The sequence below is a fragment of the Gallus gallus genome, chromosome W (assembly GCF_016699485.2).
Source record: "Gallus gallus isolate bGalGal1 chromosome W, bGalGal1.mat.broiler.GRCg7b, whole genome shotgun sequence".
Classification (NCBI taxonomy): domain Eukaryota; kingdom Metazoa; phylum Chordata; class Aves; order Galliformes; family Phasianidae; genus Gallus; species Gallus gallus.
This window is the reverse complement of record NC_052571.1, coordinates 327,692-348,793: the sequence shown is the minus strand read 5'-3', so window position 1 is coordinate 348,793 and position 21,102 is coordinate 327,692. Positions and strand designations below refer to the sequence as shown.

At 52.3% G+C, this 21,102-nt stretch overlaps 1 protein-coding gene across 1 annotated transcript in view; it reads left to right on the top strand.

Moving 5' to 3' along the window:
• LOC121108223 (unconventional myosin-Vb-like) overlaps positions 1–21,102 on the top strand; it is a 110,674-nt gene that overhangs the window by 35,981 nt on the left and 53,591 nt on the right. Inside the window, exons 7-9 of the mRNA XM_040655273.2 lie at positions 5,961–6,044; positions 10,501–10,635; positions 15,254–15,351. Of these exons, the coding sequence (XP_040511207.2) occupies positions 5,961–6,044; positions 10,501–10,635; positions 15,254–15,351 (317 nt within the window). The remainder of the gene's footprint in view (positions 1–5,960; positions 6,045–10,500; positions 10,636–15,253; positions 15,352–21,102) is intronic.

Here is a 21,102-nt window from a genome sequence, read left to right as displayed (position 1 = left end):
TAGAACCCCATAAGGACCCCATAGGGCCCCATAAGATCCCGTAGGACCTTATATGACCCCATAGAACCCCATAAGGACCCCATAGGGCCCCATAAGATCCTGTAGGACCCCATATGACCCCATAGAACCCCATAAGGACCCCATAGGACCCCAAAGACCACCATAGAACCCCATAAAGACCACATTGGACCCCATAGAACCCCATAAAGACCCCATAGGACCCCATAGAACCCCATAAGAACACTTCAAGACCCCATGAGACCCCATAGAACCCCATAAGGACCCCATAGGGCCCCATAAGATCCCGTAGGACCCCATATGACCCCATAGAACCCCGTAGGACCCCATAAGGACCCCATAGGAGCCCACAGACCGCCATAGAACCCCATAAAGACCACATTGGACCCCATAGAACCCCATAAAGACCCCATAGGACCCCATAGAACCCCATAAGAGCACTTAAAGACCCCATAAGACCCCATAGAACCCCATAAGGACCCCATAGGGCCTCATAAGATCCTGTAGGACCCCATATGACCCCATAGAACCCCATAAGGACCCCATAGGAGCCCACAGACCGCCATAGAACCCCATAAAGACCACAATGGACCCCATAGAACCCCATAAAGACCCCATAGAACCCCATAGAACCCCATAAGAGCACCTCAAGACCCCATGAGACCCCATAGAACCCCATAAGGAACCCATAGGGCCCCATAAGATCCTGTAGGACCCCATATGACCCCATAGAACCCCATAAGGACCCCATAGGAGCCCACAGACCGCCATGGAACCCCATAAAGACCACATTGGACCCCATAGAACCCCATAAAGACCCCATAGGACCCCATAGAACCCCATAAGAGCACTTCAAGACCCCATGAGACCCCACAGAACCCCATAAGGACCCCATAGGGCCCCATAAGATCCCGTAGGACCCCATATGACCCCATAGAACCCCATAAGGACCCCATAGGGCCCCATAAGATCCTGTAGGACCCCATATGACCCCATAGAACCCCATAAAGACCCCATAGGAGCCCACAGACCGCCATAGAACCCCATAAAGACCACATTGGACCCCATAGAACCCCATAAAGACCCCATAGGACCCCATAGAACCCCATAAGAGCACTTCAAGACCCCATGAGACCCCATAGAACCCCATAAAGACCCCATAGGGCCCCATAAGATCCCGTAGGACCCCATATGACCCCATAGAACCCCATAAGGACCCCATAGGGCCCCATAAGATCCTGTAGGACCCCATATGACCCCATAGAACCCCATAAAGACCCCATAGGACCCCACAGACCACCATGGAACCCCATAAAGACCACATTGGACCCCATAGAACCCCATAAAGACCCCATAGGACCCCATAGAACCCCATAAGAGCACTTCAAGACCCCATGAGACCCCATAGAACCCCATAAGGACCCCATAGGGCCCCATAAGACCCTGTTGGACCCCATATGACCCCATAGAACCCCATAAGGACCCCATAGGGCCCCATAAGATCCTGTAGGACCCCATATGACCCCATAGAACCCCATAAGGACCCCATAGGACCCCACAGACCGCCATGGAACCCCATAAAGACCACGTTGGACCCCATAGAACCCCATAAAGACCCCATAGGTCCCCATAGAACCCCATAAGAGCACTTCAAGACCCCATGAGACCCCATAAAGACCCCATAGGGCCCCATAAGATCCTGTAGGACCCCATATGACCCCATAGGACCCCATAAAGACCCCATAGGACCCCACAGACCGCCATAGAACCCCATAAAGACCACATTGGACCCCATAGAACCCCATAAGAGCACTTCAAGACCCCATAGAACCCCATAAGGACCCCATAGGGCCCCATAAGATCCTGTAGGACCCCATATGACCCCATTGAACCCCATAAGGACCCCATAGGACCCCATAGAACCCCATAAGAGCACTTCAAGACCCCATGAGACCCCATAGAACCCCATAAGGACCCCATAGGGCCCCATAAGATCCTGTAGGACCCCATATGACCCCATAGAACCCCATAAGGACCCCATAGGGCCCCATAAGATCCTGTAGGACCCCATAGGACTCCCATAGGACCCCATAAAGACCCTATAGGACCCCACAGACCGCCATAGAACCCCATAAAGACCGCATTGGACCCCATAGAACCCCATAAAGACCCCATAGGACCCCATAGAACCCCATAAGAGCACTTCAAGACCCCATGAGACCCCATAGAACCCCATAAGGACCCCATAGGGCCCCATAAGATCCCGTAGGACCCCTTAGAACCCCATAAGGACCCCGTAAGACCCCATAGGACCCCACAGACCACCATAGAACCCCATAAAGACCACATTGGACCCCATAGAACCCCATAAAGACCCCATAGGACCCCATAGAACCCCATAAGAGCACTTAAAGACCCCATGAGACCGCATAGAACCCTATAGGACCCCATAGGACCACATAGAACCCCATAAGACAACATAGGACCCGATTAGGACCCCATATGACCCCATAGAACCCCATAAGACCCCATAGGACCCCATAGGACCCTATAAGGACACTATGACGCCTCATAGGATCCTATAAAACCCCATAGAACCCCACAAGACCCCATAGGACTCCATAGGACCTCATAGGACCCCATTGGCCCCCATCAGGACCCCATAAGACCCCATGGAATCCCATAAGAACCCCATAGGACCCCATAAGGCCCCATAGGACCCCATAAGAACCCCATAAGACCACTTAAAGATCCTATAGGACCCCATAGACCCTCATAGAACCCCATAAAGACCCCATAGGACCCCTTTAGACCCCGTATGAGCCCATAACGGCCCCATAAGGCCCCATAGGACCCCATTGAACCCCATAAGACTCCATAGGACCCTATAGACCCCCATAGAACCCCATAAAGACCCCATAGGACCCCATAAGGACACTATAAGACCTCATAGGACCCTATAAAACCCCATAGAACCCCACAAGACCCCATAGGACCTCATAGAACCCCATGTGACCCCATATGCCCCCATAGGACCCCATAGGACCCCATAGAACCCCTATCAGGACCCCATATGATCCCATAGAACCCCGTAGAACCCCATAAAGACCCCATAGGCCTCCATCAGGACACCATATGACCCCATATGACCCCATAGAACCCCACAAGACCCCACAGGACCCCATAGGACCCCATAAGACCAATTAAAGGCCCCGTAAGACCCCATAGGTCCCCATAGAACCCCATAAGACCGCATAGAACCCCATGGAACCCCATAAGACCCCATAGAACTCCATAAGATCCCATAAAACCCCATAAGACCCCATAGAACCCCATAGAACCCCATAGAACCCCATATGAGCCCACAGAACCCCATAAGACCCCATTTGACCCCATAGAACCCCATAGGACGCCATAGGACCCCCATAGGACCCCATATTACCCCATAGAACCCCATAAGACCCCATAGAACCCCATATGACCCCATAGAACTCCATAGGACACTATAAGGACCCCATATGACCCCATAGAACTCCGTAAGATCCCATAAAACCCCATAAGACCCCATATGACCCCATAGAACCCCATAGAACCCCACCAGACCCCATAAGGATCCCATAGGACCCCACAATCCCCCATCAGGACCCCATAGGACCCCCATAGGACTCCATAAGACCCTTTAGGACCCCATAGAACCCCATAGTCCCCCATCAGGACCCCGTAAGACCCCATAAGGACCCCATAGGACCCCATAGACCTCCATAAGCCCCCATAGAACCCCATAGGACCCCATAGGACCCCATAGAACCCCATCAGGACCCCACAAGACCCCATGAGGACCCCATAGGACCCCATCAGGACCCCATATGACCCCATAGGACCCCATAGAACTCTGTAAGATCCCATAGAACCCCTTAAGACCCCATAGAACCCCATATGACCCCATAATCCCCCATAGGACCCCATAGGACCCCATAGTCCCCCATAAGGACCCCATAGGACCCCATAGAACACCGTAAGCCCCCATAAGACCGCATAGAACCCCATAGAACCCCATAAGACCCCACAGTCCCCCATCAGGACCCCATAGGACCCCATAAGACCCTATAGTCCCCCACAAGACCCCACAGAAGCCCATAAGACCCCATATGACCCCATAGAACTCCGTAAGATCCCATAGAACCCCATAAGACCCCATAGGACCCTATAGGACCCCATAGAACCCCATAGGACCCCATATGACCCCATAGAACCCCATAGGACCCCATAGGACCCCATAGGACCCCATAGAACCCCATAAGACCCCATAGAACCCCATATGACCCCATAGAACCCCATAGGACGCCATAGGACCCCCATAGGACCCCATAGACCCCCGTAAGACCCCATAGGACCCCGTAAGACCCCATAGGACCCCATATGAGCCCACAGAACCCCATAAGACCCCATAGGACCCCATAAGGACCCCATAGTCCCCCATCAGGACCCCATATGACCCCATAGAACCCCATAGAACCCCATAGAACCCCATAGGACCCCATAGGCCCCCATCAGGACCCCATAGAACCCCATAGGACCCCATATGACCCCATAGAACCCCATAAGACCCCATAGAACCCCATATGACCCCATAGAACCCCATAGGACACTATAAGGACCCCATATGACCCCATAGGACACTATAAGGACCCCATAGGACCCCATAGAACCCCATAAGACCCCATATGACCCCATAGAACTCCGTAAGATCCCATAGAACCCCATAAGACCCCATAGAAACCAATATGACCCCATAGAACCCCATAGGACACTATAAGGACCCCATAGAACCCCATAGGACCCCATAAGACCCCATAGAGCCCCATAAGACCCCATCAGGACCCCATAGGACTCCATAAGACCCCATAGTCCCCCATAGAACCCCATGGGACCCCATATGATTCCATAGTCCCCCATCAGGACCCCATAGGAGCGCATAGAACCCCATAGGACCCCATAGGACCCCATATGACCCCATAGAACCCCATAAGACCCCATAGGACCCCATAGGACCCCATAAGACCCCATAGAACCCCATATGACCCCATAGAACCCCATAGGACCCCATAGAACCCCACAAGACCCCATAAGACCCCATAAGACCCCATAAGGACCCCATATGACCCCATAGGACCCCATAGAACCGCATAGAACCCCATAGGACGCCATAGGAGGACCCCCATAGAACTCCATAAGACCCCATAGAACCCCATATGACCCCATAGAACCCCATAAGACCCCATAGGACCCCATAGAACCCCATAAGACCCCATAGAACCCCATAAGACCCCATAGAACCCCATATGACCCCATAGAACCCCATATGTCCCCATAGAACCCCATATGACCCCATAGTCCCCCATCAGGACCCCATATGACCCCATAGAACCCCATATGACCCCATAGTCCCCCATCAGGACCCCATATGACCCCATAGAACCCCATAGGACACTATAAGGACCCCATATGTCCCCATAGAACCCCATAAGACCCCATAGAACCCCATAGACCCCCATAAGACCCCATAGAACCCCATATGTCCCCATAGAACCCCATAAGACCCCATAGGACCCCACAAGACCCCATAGAGCCCTCATAGAACCCCATAGAACCCCATATGACCCCATAGAACCCCATAGGACACTATAAGGACCCCATATGACCCCATAGAACCCCATAAGACCCCATAGAACCCCATATGACCCCATAGGACCCCATAGACCCCCCTAAGACCCCATAGATCCCCATATGACCCCATAGGACCCCATAAGACCCCATAGGACCCCATAGAACCCCACAAGACCCCATAAGGACCCCATAAGACCCCATAGTCCCCCCTAAGACCCCATTAGGCCCCCCCCCACGGCCCCGACCCTATAAAAAACCCCATAAAAACCCCACAGGTGGAGTACCGCTGCGAGGGCTTCGTGGAGAAGAACCGCGATACGGTGTATGAGGAGCAGCTGGAGCTGCTGCGGGCCAGCGGGGTGAGCTATTAGGGCATTATTAGCCTCATTAGGGGGCTATTAGGGCCGGTCGGGCCCTTATTAGGGCTATCAGGGCCTTTATTAGGGTCATCTGTGGGATTATTAGGGCTTTTAGGGCTGTTATTTGGGGATTTATTGCCGTATTAGGGGATTTATTAGGGATATTAGGGGGTTTATTAGTGTTATTAGGGGGTTTATTAGCGGTATTAGGGGGTTTATTAGCCTTATTATGGGGTTATTAGGGACATTAGGGGGATTATTAGGGTCATTAGGGGGTTATTAGGGCTATTGGGGCTGTTATTCGGGTCTTTAGAGTCATTATTAAGGATATTAGGGGGGTTATTAGGGTTATTAGGGGGTTATTAGGGCTGTTATTCAGGCCTTTAGAGTTATTATTAAGGATATTAGTGGGGTTATTAGGGTTATTAGGGGGTTATTAGGGCTTTTGGGGCTGTTATTCGGGTCTTTAGAGTCGTTATTAGGGTTATTAGGGTCGGTATTAGGGCTATTAGGGGGTTATTAGGGTCATTATTAGGGTTATTAGGGAGGTATTGGGGGATTAGGGGCGTTATTAGGGGTTTTAGGGGGGTTATTAGGGGATTTATTAGGGGTGTTAGGGGATTTATTAGGGTATTAGGGGATTTGTTAGCATTATGAGGGGCTGTTGGCCTCATTAGGGGGCTATCAGGGCCGGTCGGGCCCTTATTAGGGCTATCAGGGCCTTTATTAGGGTCATCTGCGGGATTATTAGGGCTTTTAGGGCTGTTATTTGGGGATTTATTGCCGTATTAGGGGATTTATTAGGGATATTAGGGGGTTTATTAGCGTTATTAGGGGGTTTATTAGCGGTATTAGGGACTTTATTAGCCTTATTATGGGGTTATTAGGGTCATTAGGGGGATTATTAGGGTTATTAGGGGGTTATCAGGGCTATTGGGGCTGTTATTCGGGTCTTTAGAGTCATTATTAAGGATATTAGGGGGGTTATTAGGGTTATTAGGGGGTTATTAGGGCTGTTATTTGGGTCTTTAGAGTTATTTTTAAGGATATTAGTGGGGTTATTAGGGTTATTAGGGGGTTATTAGGGCTTTTGGGGCTGTTATTCGGGTCTTTAGAGTCGTTATTAGGGTTATTAGGGTCGGTATTAGGGCTATTAGGGGGTTATTAGGGTCATTATTAGGGTTATTAGGGAGGTATTGGTGGATTAGGGGCGTTACTAGGGGTTTTAGGGGGGTTATTAGGGGATTTATTAGGGGTGTTAGGGGATTTATTAGGGTATTAGGGGATTTGTTAGCATTATGAGGGGCTGTTGGCCTCATTAGGGGGCTATTAGGGCCGGTCGGGCCCTTATTAGGGCTATCAGGGCCTTTATTAGGGTCAGCAGCGGGATTATTAGGGCTTTTAGGGCTGTTATTTGGGGATTTATTGCCGTATTAGGGGATTTATTAGGGATATTAGGGGGTTTATTAGCGTTATTAGGGGGTTTATTAGCGGTATTAGGGACTTTATTAGCCTTATTATGGGGTTATTAGGGTCATTAGGGGGATTATTAGGGTTATTAGGGGGTTATTAGGGCTATTGGGGCTGTTATTCGGGTCTTTAGAGTCATTATTAAGGATATTAGGGGGGTTATTAGGGTTATTAGGGGGTTATTAGGGCTGTTATTCGGGTCTTTAGAGTTATTTTTAAGGATATTAGTGGGGTTATTAGGGTTATTAGGGGGTTATTAGGGCTATTGGGGCTGTTATTGGGGTCATTGGGGCCATTATTAGCGTTATTAGGGAGGTATTAGGGCTATTAGGGGGTTATTAGGGTCATTATTAGGGTTATTAGGGAGGTATTGGGGGATTAGGGGCGTTATTAGGGGTTTTAGGGGGGTTATTAGGGGATGTATTAGGGGTGTTAGGGGATTTATTAGGGTATTAGGGGATTTGTTAGCATTATGAGGGGCTGTTGGCCTCATTAGGGGGCTATTAGGGCCGGTCGGGCCCTTATTAGGGCTATCAGGGCCTTTATTAGGGTCATCTGCGGGATTATTAGGGCTTTTAGGGCTGTTATTTGGGGATTTATTGCCGTATTAGGGGATTTATTAGGGATATTAGGGGGTTTATTAGCGTTATTAGGGGGTTTATTAGCGGTATTAGGGACTTTATTAGCCTTATTATGGGGTTATTAGGGTCATTAGGGGGATTATTAGGGTTATTAGGGGGTTATTAGGGCTATTGGGGCTGTTATTCGGGTCTTTAGAGTCATTATTAAGGATATTAGGGGGGTTATTAGGGTTATTAGGGGGTTATTAGGGCTGTTATTCAGGCCTTTAGAGTTATTATTAAGGATATTAGTGGGGTTATTAGGGTTATTAGGGGGTTATTAGGGCTATTGGGGCTGTTATTGGGGTCATTGGGGCCATTATTAGCGTTATTAGGGCCGGTATTAGGGCTATTGGGGGTTATTAGGGTCATTATTAGGGTTATTAGGGAGGTATTGGGGGATTAGGGGCATTATTAGGGGTTTTAGGGGGGTTATTAGGGGATGTATTAGGGGTGTTAGGGGATTTATTAGGGTATTAGGGGATTTGTTAGCATTATGAGGGGCTGTTGGCCTCATTAGGGGGCTATTAGGGCTGGTCGGGCCCTTATTAGGGCTATCAGGGCCTTTATTAGGGTCACCTGCGGGATTATTAGGGCTTTTAGGGCTGTTATTTGGGGATTTATTGCCGTATTAGGGGATTTATTAGGGATATTAGGGGGTTTATTAGCGTTATTAGGGGGTTTATTGGCCTTATTAGGGTGTTATTAGGGTCATTAGGGGGATTATTAGGGTTATTAGGGGGTTATTAGGGCTATTGGGGCTGTTATTCGGGTCTTTAGAGTCATTATTAAGGATATTAGGGGGGTTATTAGGGTTATTAGGGGATTATTAGGGCTGTTATTCGGGTCTTCAGAGTCATTATTAAGGATATTAGTGGGGTTATTAGGGTTATTAGGGGGTTATTAGGGCTTTTGGGGCTGTTATTCGGGTCTTTAGAGTCGTTATTAGGGTTATTAGGGTCGGTATTAGGGCTATTAGGGGGTTATTAGGGTCATTATTAGGGTTATTAGGGAGGTATTGGGGGATTAGGGGCGTTATTAGGGGTTTTAGGGGGGTTATTAGGGGATGTATTAGGGGTGTTAGGGGATTTATTAGGGTATTAGGGGATTTGTTAGCATTATGAGGGGCTGTTGGCCTCATTAGGGGGCTATTAGGGCTGGTCGGGCCCTTATTAGGGCTATCAGGGCCTTTATTAGGGTCAGCAGCGGGATTATTAGGGCTTTTAGGGCTGTTATTTGGGGATTTATTGCCGTATTAGGGGATTTATTAGGGATATTAGGGGGTTTATTAGCGTTATTAGGGGGTTTATTAGCGTTTTTAGGGACTTTATTAGCCTTATTATGGGGTTATTAGGGTCATTAGGGGGATTATTAGGGTTATTAGGGGGCTATTAGGGCTATTGGGGCTGTTATTCGGGTCTTTAGAGTCATTATTAAGGATATTAGGGGGGTTATTAGGGTTATTAGGGGGTTATTAGGGCTGTTATTCAGGCCTTTAGAGTTATTATTAAGGATATTAGTGGGGTTATTAGGGTTATTAGGGGGTTATTAGGGCTATTGGGGCTGTTATTGGGGTCATCGGGGGCATTATTAGCGTTATTAGGGCCGGTATTAGGGCTATTAGGGGGTTATTAGGGTCATTATTAGGGTTATTAGGGAGGTATTGGGGGATTAGGGGCGTTATTAGGGGTTTTAGGGGGGTTATTAGGGGATTTATTAGGGGTGTTAGGGGATTTATTAGGGTATTAGGGGGTTATTAGGGTTATTAGGGGGTTATTAGGGCTATTAGGGCTGTTATTGGGGTCATCAGGGCCATTATTAGGGTTATTAGGGCCTGTATTAGGGGTGTTAGGGGGTTATTGGGGCTATTAGGGGATTTATTAGGGATATTAGGGGGTTTATTAGGGATATTAGGGGATTTATTAGGGGGTTATGGGATTTATTAGGGTTATTAGGACTTTATTAGGGATATTAGGGAGTTATTGGGGGGGTGGGGGGGATTTATTAGGGAATTTATTAGTGCATTAATTGGTGTATTAATGGGGCACTTATTAAGGCACTTATTCGGGTATTCGGAGGCTTATTAAGCTATTTATTAGTTTATGTATTAGTCTATTTATTAGCCTATTAATTAGGGCTTTTATTAGTCTAATTATTTATTAATTAGGGCACTCATTAGGGCTTTTATTAGAGTAATTGTGAGGCTGTGAGGCTCTTAGTGAGGTTATCCATTAGCCTAATCGCTAGGCTGTTTATTCCGGTATTTATTAGGTTATTAGCGTAATTATTAGCCTATTAATTAGCCCATTCGGCGCCATTTTGCCCTGCCAGGACCCGACGCCATTTTGTTGCCTTTCCCCTTCCAGGACCCGACGGTCGCTGAGCTCTTCCGGGATGAGAAGGCAGCCAATGAGAAGGCGGCTAACAAGATCCACATCCGCTCCGCCCGCCCGCCAATCAGAGCGCCCGATAGGGAACACAGGAAGACGGTCGGGCAGCAGGTGAGGGAACGGAGGGGGGCAGTTGTGGGGCTGGGGGGGCAATTGTGGGGCTGGGGGGGCAATTGTGGGGCTGAGGGGGGGGTGAGGGGGCAATTGTGGGCCCGGGGGGGCGGTTGGGGGACTGGGGGGGGGAATAGAAGGGGGTTGGGGGGCAGTTGTGGGTCTGAGAGGGGGGTGGGGGGGGTTGTGGGCCTATGGGGGGGCAGTTGTGGGGCTGGGGGGGCAATTGTGGGGCTGAGGGGGGGGTGGGGGGGGTTGTGGGCCTATGGGGGGGCAGTTGTGGGGCTGGGGGGGTAATTGTGGGGCTGGGGGGGTAGTTGTGGGGCTGGGGGGGTAGTTGGGGGCTGGGGGGGTAATTGTGGGGGGTGGGGGGCAATTGTGGGGCGGTTTTGGGGTTCTCCAATGGAAGTCCTCCAACGGAGGTCCTCCAGTGTGGGTCCTCCAATGGAGGTCTTCCAATGTGGGTCCTCCAAAGGAGGTCCTCCAACAGAGGTCCTCCAATGTGGGTCCTCCAACGGAAGTCCTCCAACGGAGGTCCTCCAACAGAGGTCCTCCAACGGAAGTCCTCCAACGGAAGTCCTCCAATGCGGGTCCTCCAATGGAGGTCTTCCAACAGAGGTCCTCCAACGGAAGTCCTCCAATGGAAGTCCTCCAATGTGGGTCCTCCAGCGGAGGTCTTCCAATGTGGGTCCTCCAACAGAGGTCCTCCAAAGGAGGTCCTCCAATGGAAGTCCTCCAACGGAAGTCTTCCAATGGAAGTCCTCCAACGGAAGTCCTCCAGCGGAGGTCCTCCAACGCGGGTCCTCCAATGGAAGTCCTCCAATGTGGGTCTTCGAGTGGAGGTCCTCCAGTGGAAGTCCTCCAACGGAGGTCCTCCAATGGAAGTCCTCCAATGTGGGTCTTCGAGTGGAGGTCCTCCAGTGGAAGTCCTCCAACGGAGGTCCTCCAATGTGGGTCCTCCAAAGGAGGTCCTCCAATGTGGGTCCTCCAATGGAGGACTTCCAATAGAGGTCCTCCAATGTGGGTCCTCCAAAGGAGGTCCTCCAACGGAAGTCCTCCAACAGAGGTCCTCCAAAGGAGGTCCTCCAGTGGAGGTCCTCCAAAGGAAGTCCTCCAATGGAAGTCCTCCAATGGAGGTCCTCCAATGTGGGTCCTCCAATGGAGGACTTCCAATAGAGGTCCTCCAGTGTGGGTCCTCCAATGTGGGTCCTCCAATGGAGGTCTTCCAATGTGGGTCCTCCAATGGAAGTCCTCCAAAGGAGGTCCTCCAATGGAAGTCCTCCAATGCGGGTCCTCCCACGGAGGTCCTCCAGTGTGGGTCCTCCAATGTGGGTCCTCCAATGGAGGTCCTCCAACGGAAGTCCTCCAATGGAGGTCTTCCAATGGAGGTCCTCCAACGGAAGTCCTCCAACGGAGGTCCTCCAATGGAGGTCCTCCAATGGAAGTCCTCCAAGGAAGTCCTCCAACGGAGGTCCTCCAATGGAGGTCTTCCAATGGAGGTCCTCCAATGGAAGTCCTCCAAAGGAGGTCCTCCAATGGAGGTCCTCCAATGTGGGTCCTCCAATGGAGGTCCTCCAACGGAAGTCCTCCAACGGAAGTCCTCCAACGGAAGTCCTCCAACGGAGGTCCTCCAGTGGAGGTCCTCCAATGGAAGTCCTCCAAAGGAGGTCCTCCATTGTGGGTCCTCCAATGGAGGTCCTCCAATGGAAGTCCTCCAACGGTGGTCCTCCAATGTGGGTCCTCCAAAGGAGGTCCTCCAATGGAAGTTCTCCAATGTGGGTCCTCCAAGGAAGTCCTCCAACGGTGGTCCTCCAACGGAAGTCCTCCAAAGGAGGTCCTCCAAAGGAGGTCCTCCAATGTGGGTCCTCCAAAGGAAGTCCTCCAACGGAGGTCCTCCAATGTGAGTCTTCCAGCAGAGGTCCTCCAATGGAAGTCCTCCAACAGAGGTCCTCCAAAGGAGGTCCTCCAGTGTGGGTCCTCCAATGTGGGTCCTCCAATGGAAGTCCTCCAATGGAAGTCCTCCAATGGGGGTCCTCCAATGGAGGTCCTCCAATGGAAGTCCTCCAATGGAAGTCCTCCAACGGAGGTCCTCCAATGGAAGTCCTCCAACGGAGGTCTTCCAACGGAGGTCCTCCAATGTGGGTCCTCCAATGGAAGTCTTCCAACGGAGGTCCTCCAATGGAAGTCCTCCAATGTGGGTCCTCCAATTGAGGTCTTCCAATGGAGGTCCTCCAACAGAGGTCCTCCAAAGGAGGTCCTCCAATGGAAGTCCTCCAACGGAAGTCCTCCAATGTGGGTCCTCCAATGGAAGTCCTCCAACGGAGGTCCTCCAATGTGGGTCCTCCAATGTGGGTCCTCCAATGGAAGTCCTCCAACGGAGGTCCTCCAATGGAAGTCCTCCAGTGGAGGTCCTCCAAAGGAGGTCCTCCAATGTGGGTCCTCCAATGGAGGTCCTCCAATGGAAGTCCTCCAACGGAAGTCCTCCAACGGAAGTCCTCCAATGGAAGTCCTCCAAAGGAGGTCCTCCAAAGGAAGTCCTCCAAAGGAGGTCCTCCAAAGGATATCCTCCAATGGAAGTCCTCCAGTGTGGGTCCTCCAAAGGAGGTCCTCCATTGTGGGTCCTCCAATGTGGGTCCTCCAAAGGAGGTCCTCCAATGCGGGTCCTCCAATGGAGGTCCTCCAATGGAAGTCCTCCAACGGTGGTCCTCCAATGTGGGTCCTCCAAGGAAGTCCTCCAACGGAGGTCCTCCAACGGAAGTCCTCCAAAGGAGGTCCTCCAAAGGAGGTCCTCCAATGTGGGTCCTCCAAAGGAAGTCCTCCAACGGAGGTCCTCCAATGTGAGTCTTCCAGCGGAGGTCCTCCAATGGAAGTCCTCCAACAGAGGTCCTCCAAAGGAGGTCCTCCAGTGTGGGTCCTCCAATGTGGGTCCTCCAAAGGAGGTCCTCCAAAGGAGGTCCTCCAACGGAGGTCCTCCAATGGAAGTCCTCCAACGGAGGTCCTCCAATGGAAGTCCTCCAACGGAAGTCCTCCAACGGAAGTCCTCCGATTTGGGTCCTCCAAAGGAGGTCTTCCAACGGAGGTCCTCCAACGGAAGTCCTCCAACGGAGGTCCTCCAAAGGAGGTCCTCCAATGTGGGTCCTCCAATGGAGGTCTTCCAACGGAGGTCCTCCAATGGAAGTCCTCCAATGGAAGTCCTCCAATGGAAGTCCTCCAAAGGAAGTCTTCCAATGTGGGTCCTCCAACGGAAGTCCTCCAGCGGAGGTCCTCCAATGTGGGTCCTCCAACGGAGGTCCTCCAGTGGAGGTCCTCCAATGTGGGACCTCCAATGGAAGTCCTCCAAAGGAGGTCCTCCAATGGAAGTCCTCCAATGTGGGTCCTCCAATGGAGGTCTTCCAATGGAGGTCCTCCAACAGAGGTCCTCCAAAGGAGGTCCTCCAATGGAAGTCCTCCAACGGAAGTCCTCCAATGTGGGTCCTCCAATGGAAGTCCTCCAACGGAGATCCTCCAACGGAAGTCCTCCAACGGAGGTCCTCCAATGGAAGTCCTCCAACGGAGGTCCTCCAATGGAAGTCCTCCAATGGAAGTCCTCCAAAGGAGATCCTCCAACGGAGGTCCTCCAATGGAGGTCCTCCAATGGAGATTCTCCAACGGAGGTCCTCCAGTGTGGGTCCTCCAATGGAAGTCCTCCAAAGGAGGTCCTCCAACGGAAGTCCTCCAATGGAAGTCCTCCAACGGAGGTCCTCCAACGGAGGTCCTCCAATGGAGGTCTTCCAATGGAGGTCCTCCAACGGAAGTCCTCCAACGGAGGTCCTCCAAAGGAGGTCCTCCAACGGAAGTCCTCCAGTGGAGGTCCTCCAACGGAAGTCCTCCAATGGAAGTCCTCCAACGGAAGTCCTCCAAAGGAGGTCCTCCAAAGGAGGTCCTCCAATGGAAGTCTTCCAATGGAAGTCCTCCAACGGAAGTCCTCCAACGGAGATCCTCCAACGGAAGTCCTCCAAAGGAGGTCCTCCAAAGGAGGTCCTCCAATGTGGGTCCTCCAAAGGAAGTCCTCCAACGGAGGTCCTCCAATGTGAGTCTTCCAGCGGAGGTCCTCCAATGGAAGTCCTCCAACAGAGGTCCTCCAAAGGAGGTCCTCCAGTGGAGGTCCTCCAACGGAAGTCCTCCAATGGAAGTTCTCCAGTATGGGTCCTCCAAAGGAGGTCTTCTAATGTGGGTCCTCCAACGGAAGTCCTCCAATGTGGGTCCTCCAATGGAGGTCTTCCAATGTGGGTCCTCCAATGGAGGTCTTCCAAAGGAGGTCCTCCAACGGAAGTCCTCCAGTGGAGGTCCTCCAACGGAAGTCCTCCAACAGAGGTCCTCCAAAGGAGGTCCTCCAATGGAAGTCCTCCAACGGAAGTCCTCCAATGTGGGTCCTCCAATGGAAGTCCTCCAAAGGAGGTCCTCCAATGGAAGTCCTCCAACGGAGATCCTCCAACGGAAGTCCTCCAACGGAGGTCCTCCAAAGGAGGTCCTCCAATGTGGGTCCTCCAACGGAAGTCCTCCAACGGAGGTCCTCCAGCGGAGGTCCCCGTTTGGGATGGGGTCCTTAATGGGGTTTTGGGGTTCTCTTCCCCCACAGTTTCGGGGTTCCCTGCAGCTGCTGATGGAGACCCTCAACGCCACCACCCCCCATTACGTGCGCTGCATTAAACCCAATGAGGAGAGGGAACCCTTCAGGTAAGGGGGGGGGGGGACCCCAAATAATGGGGGGCCCCAAATGGGGTCCCAATGGGGTCCTAAGAATGGGGTCCCAATGGGGTCCCAAATGGGGTCCAATTGGGGGTCCCAAATGGGGTCATAATGGGGTCCCAATGGGGTCAAAATGGGGGTCCCAATTGGGTCCTATGGGGTCATAATGGGGTCATAATGGGGTTCCAATGGGGGTCCAAATGGGGTCATAATGGGGTCATAATGGGGGTCCCAATGGGGTCATAATGAGGTCCCAATGGGGTCATAATGGGGTCCAAATGAGGTCCAAATGGGGTCCAAATGGGGTCCAAATGGGGTCCCAATGGGGTCCCAATAGGGGTCATAATGAGGTCCCAATGGGGTCATAATGGGGGTCCCAAATGGGGTCCAATGGGATCATAATGGGGTCCAATTGGGGTTCCATATGGGGTCCCAATGGGGTCATAATGGGGTCCCAAATGAGGTCCAAATGGGGTCCCAGTGGGGTCCAAATGGAGTCCAATAATGGGGTCCCAATGGGGTCATAATGCGGTCATAATGGGGTCCCAATGGGGTCATAATGGGGTCCCAAATGGGGTCCCAAATGGGGTCCCAATGGGGTCCAAATGGGGTCCAAATGGGGTACCAATGGGGTCATAATGGGGTCCCAATGGGGTACCAATGGGGGTCCAAATGGGGTCATAATGGGGTCCAATTGGGGTCCAAATGGGGGTCCCAATGGGGTTCATTTGGGTTCCAAATGGGGTCATAATGCGGTCATAATGGGGTCTAAATGGGGTCCAATTGGGGTCCCAATGGGGTCATAATGGGGTCCAATGGGGGTCCCAATGGGGTCATAATGGGGTCCAATTGGGGTCCCAAATGGGGTCCCAATGGGGTCATAATGGAGGTCCAATTGGGGTCATAATGGGGTCCCAAATGTGGGTCCCAAATGGGGTCATAATGGGGTCTAAATGGGGTCCCAATGGGGTCATAATGGGGTCCCAATGGGGTCCCAATGGGATCATAATGGGGTCATAATGGGGTCCCAAATGGGGTCTAATGGGGGTCCAAATGGGGTCATAATGGGGGTCCAAATGGGGTCATAATGGGGTCTCAATGGGGTCCCAAATGGGGTCTGAATGGGGTCATAATGGGGTCCCAATGGGGTTCAAAATGGGGTCCCAAATGGGGTCCTATGGGGTCATAATGGTGTCATAATGGGGTCCCAATGGGGTCCCAATGGGGGTCCCAAATGGGGTCATAATGGGGTCCCAATGGGGTCATAATGGGGTCCCAATGGGGGTCCCAATGGGGTCATAATGGGGTCCCAATGGGGGTCCCAATGGGGGTCCCAATGGGGTCATAATGGGGTCCCAATGGGGTCATAATGGGGTCATAATGGGGTCTAAATGGGGTCCAAATGGGGTCCCAATGGGGTCATAATGGGGTCCCAATGGGGTCCAGTTGGGGTTCATTTGGGTTCCAATTGGGGTCCAATAATGGGGTCCCAATGGGGTCATAATGGTGGTCCAATGGGGTCATAATGCGGTCCCAAATGAGGTCCAAATGGGGTCATAATGGGGTCCCAATGGGGTCATAATGGGGTCTCAAATGGGGTCCCAGTGGGGGTCCCAGTGGGGTCATAATGGGGTCCCAATGGGGTCCAAATAATGGGGTCCAATGGGATCTGAATGGGGTCCCAGTGGGGTCATAATGCGGTCATAATGGGGTCCCAATGGGGTCCCAATGGGGTCATAATGGGGTCCCAAAGGGGGTCCCAAATGGGGTCATAATGGGGGTCCAATGGGGTCATAATGGGGTCCAAATGGGGTCATAATGGGGTCTAATTGGGGTCCCAGTGGGGTCATAATGGGGTCCAATTGGGGTCCCAATGGGGTCCTATGGGGTCATAATGGGGTCCCAATGGGGTCCAATTGGGGTTCATTTGGGATCCAAATGGGGTCCAATAATGGGGTCCCAATGGGGGTCCAATGGGGTCCCAATGGGGTCATAATGGGGTCTAAATGGGGGTCCAAATGGGGTCATAATGGGGTCCCAATGGGGTCATAATGGAGGTCCAATGGGGTCATAATGGGGTCCCAAATGAGGTCCAAATGGGGTCATAATGGGGTCCCAATGGGGTCATAATGGGGTCTCAAATGGGGCCCCAATGGGGGTCCCAGTGGGGTCATAATGGGGTCCCAATGGGGTCCCAATGGGGTCCCAATGGGGTCATAATGGGGTCCCAATGGGGGTCCCAAATGGGGTCCCAATGGGGTCCCAATTGGGGTCATAATGGGGTCCCAATGGGGTCATAATGGGGTCCAATGGGGTCCCAATGGGGTCATAATGGGGTCCCAATGGGGTCCCAATGGGGTCCAAATGGAGTCCAAATGGGGGTCCCATGGGGTCCTATGGGGTCCAAATGGGGTTACAATGGGGTCAAAATGGGGTCCAATTGGGGTCCCAAATGGGGTCCAAATGGAGTCATAATGGGGTACAATTGGGGTCCCAAATGGGGTCCCAATGGGGTCATAATGGGGTCCCAATGGGGTTATAATGGGGTCCAAATGGGGTCCCAATGGGGTCCAAATGGGGTCCCAATGGGGTCATAATGGGGGTCCAAATGGGGTCCCAATGGGGGTCCCAATGGGGTCCAAATGGGGTCCCAAATGGGGTCATAATGGGGGTCCCATGGGGTCATAATGGGGTCATAATGGGGTCATAATGGGGTCCCAAATGGGGTCCTATGGGGTCCCAATGGGGTTATAATGGGGTCCCAATGGGGGTCCCAATGGGGTCATAATGGGGTCCCAATTGGGGTCATAATGGGGTCCAAATGGAGTCCAATAATGGGGTCCCAATGGGGGTCCAAATGGGGTCATAATGGGGTCCCAAATGGGGTCCCAATGGGGTCATAATGGGGTCCAATTAGGGTCCCAAATGGGGTCATAATGGGGTCCCAATGGGGTCCCAATGGGGTCATAATGGGGTCCCAATGGGGTCCCAAATGGGGTCCCAATGGGGTCCCAAATGAGGTCCAAATGGGGTCCCAATGGGGTCCCAATGGGGTCATAATGGGGTCAAAGTGGGGTTATAATGGGGTCCAAATGGGGTTCCAATGGGGTCATAATGGGGTCCCAAATGGGGGTCCCAAATGGGGTCCTATGGGGTCATAATGGGGTCATAATGGGGTCCCAATGGGGTCATAATGGGGTCATAATGGGGTCATAATGGGGTCCAAATGGAGTCCAATAATGGGGTCCCAATTGGGGTCATAATGGGGTCCCAATGGGGTCTCAAATGGGGTCTAAATGGGGTCCCAATGGGGTCCAATTTGGGTTCATTTGGGTTCCCAAATGGGGTCCCAATGGGGTCATAATGGGGTCCCAAATGGGGTTATAATGGGGGTCCAAATGGGGGTCCAATGGGGTCATAATGGGGTCATAATGGGGTCCCAATGGGGTCATAATGGGGTCCAAATGGGGGTCCCAATGGGGTCAAAATGGGGTCCAATTGGGGGTCCCAATGGGGTCATAATGGGGTCATAATGGGGTCCAATGGGGTTATAATGGGGTCATAATGGGGTCCCAATGGGGTCATAATGGGGTCCCAAATGGGGTCATAATGGGGTCCCAAATGGAGTCCCAATGGGGTCCCAATGGGGTCATAATGGGGTCCAAATGGGGTCCAATTGGGGTCATAATGGGGTCCTATGGGGTCCAAATGGGGTCATAATGGGGTCCCAAATGGGGCCATAATGGGGGTCCAAATGGGGTCATAATGGGGTCCAAATGGGGTCCCAATGGGGTCCCAATGGGGTCATAATGGGGTCCAAATGGGGTCATAATGGGGTCTCAATGGGGTCCCAAATGGGGTTATAATGGGGTCATAATGGGGTCCCAATGGGGTCCAATTGGGGTCCCAAATGGGGTCCCAATGGGGTTCCAATGGGGTCATAATGGGGTCCAAATGGGGTCATAATGGGGTCCCAAATGGGGTCCCAAATGGGGTCCTATGGGGTCCAATTGGGGTCCCAAATGGGGTCCTATGGGGTCCCAAATGGGGCCATAATGGGGGTCCCAATGGGGTCATAATGGGGTCCAAATGGGGGTCCCAATGGGGTCAAAATGGGGTCCAATTGGGGGTCCCAATGGGGTCATAATGGGGTCATAAGGGGGTCCAATTGGGGTCCTATGGGGTCCCAAATGGGGTCCAAATGGGGTCCCAATGGGGTCATAATGGGGGTCCAAATGAGGTCCAAATGGGGTCCAATGGGGCCCAAATGGGGTCATAATGGGGTCCCAAATGGGGTCATAATGGGGTTCCCAATGGGGGTCCAAATGGGGTCATATGGGGTCATAATGGGGTCATAATGGGGTCCAAATGGAGTCCAATAATGGGGTCCCAATTGGGGTCATAATGGGGTCCCAATGGGGTCCCAAATGGGGTCTAAATGGGGTCCCAATGGGGTCCAATTTGGGTTCATTTGGGTTCCCAAATGGGGTCCCAATGGGGTCATAATGGGGTCCCAAATGGGGTTATAATGGGGGTCCAAATGGGGGTCCAATGGGGTCATAATGGGGTCATAATGGGGTCCCAATGGGGTCATAATGGGGTCCAAATGGGGGTCCCAATGGGGTCAAAATGGGGTCCAATTGGGGGTCCCAATGGGGTCATAATGGGGTCATAATGGGGTCCAATGGGGTTATAATGGGGTCATAATGGGGTCCCAATGGGGTCATAATGGGGTCCCAAATGGGGTCATAATGGGGTCCCAAATGGAGTCCCAATGGGGTCCCAATGGGGTCATAATGGGGTCCAAATGGGGTCCAATTGGGGTCATAATGGGGTCCTATGGGGTCCAAATGGGGTCATAATGGGGTCCCAAATGGGGCCATAATGGGGGTCCAAATGGGGTCATAATGGGGTCCAAATGGGGTCCCAATGGGGTCCCAATGGGGTCATAATGGGGTCCAAATGGGGTCATAATGGGGTCTCAATGGGGTCCCAAATGGGGTTATAATGGGGTCATAATGGGGTCCCAATGGGGTCCAATTGGGGTCCCAAATGGGGTCCCAATGGGGTTCCAATGGGGTCATAATGGGGTCCAAATGGGGTCATAATGGGGTCCCAAATGGGGTCCCAAATGGGGTCCTATGGGGTCCAATTGGGGTCCCAAATGGGGTCCTATGGGGTCCCAAATGGGGCCATAATGGGGGTCCCAATGGGGTCATAATGGGGTCCAAATGGGGGTCCCAATGGGGTCAAAATGGGGTCCAATTGGGGGTCCCAATGGGGTCATAATGGGGTCATAAGGGGGTCCAATTGGGGTCCTATGGGGTCCCAAATGGGGTCCAAATGAGGTCCCAATGGGGTCATAATGGGGGTCCAAATGGGGTCCCAATGGGGTCCAATTGGGCCCAAATGGGGTCATAATGGGGTTCCCAGTGGGGTCCCAATGGGGTTCATTTGGGTTCCAAATGGGGTCCAATAATGGGGTCCCAATGGGGTCATAATGGGGTCCAAATAGGGGTCCAAATGGGGGTCGAAATGGGGTCATAATGGGGATCCAATGGGGTCATAATGGGGTCCAAATGGGGGTCCAATGGGGTCCCAATTGGGGCCGTAATGGGGTCCCAATTGGGGGTCCAAATGGGGTCCAATAATGGGGTCCAATGGGGGTCCTATGGGGTCCAATGGGGTCATAATGGGGTCCCAAATGAGGTCCAAATGGGGTCATAATGGGGTCATAAT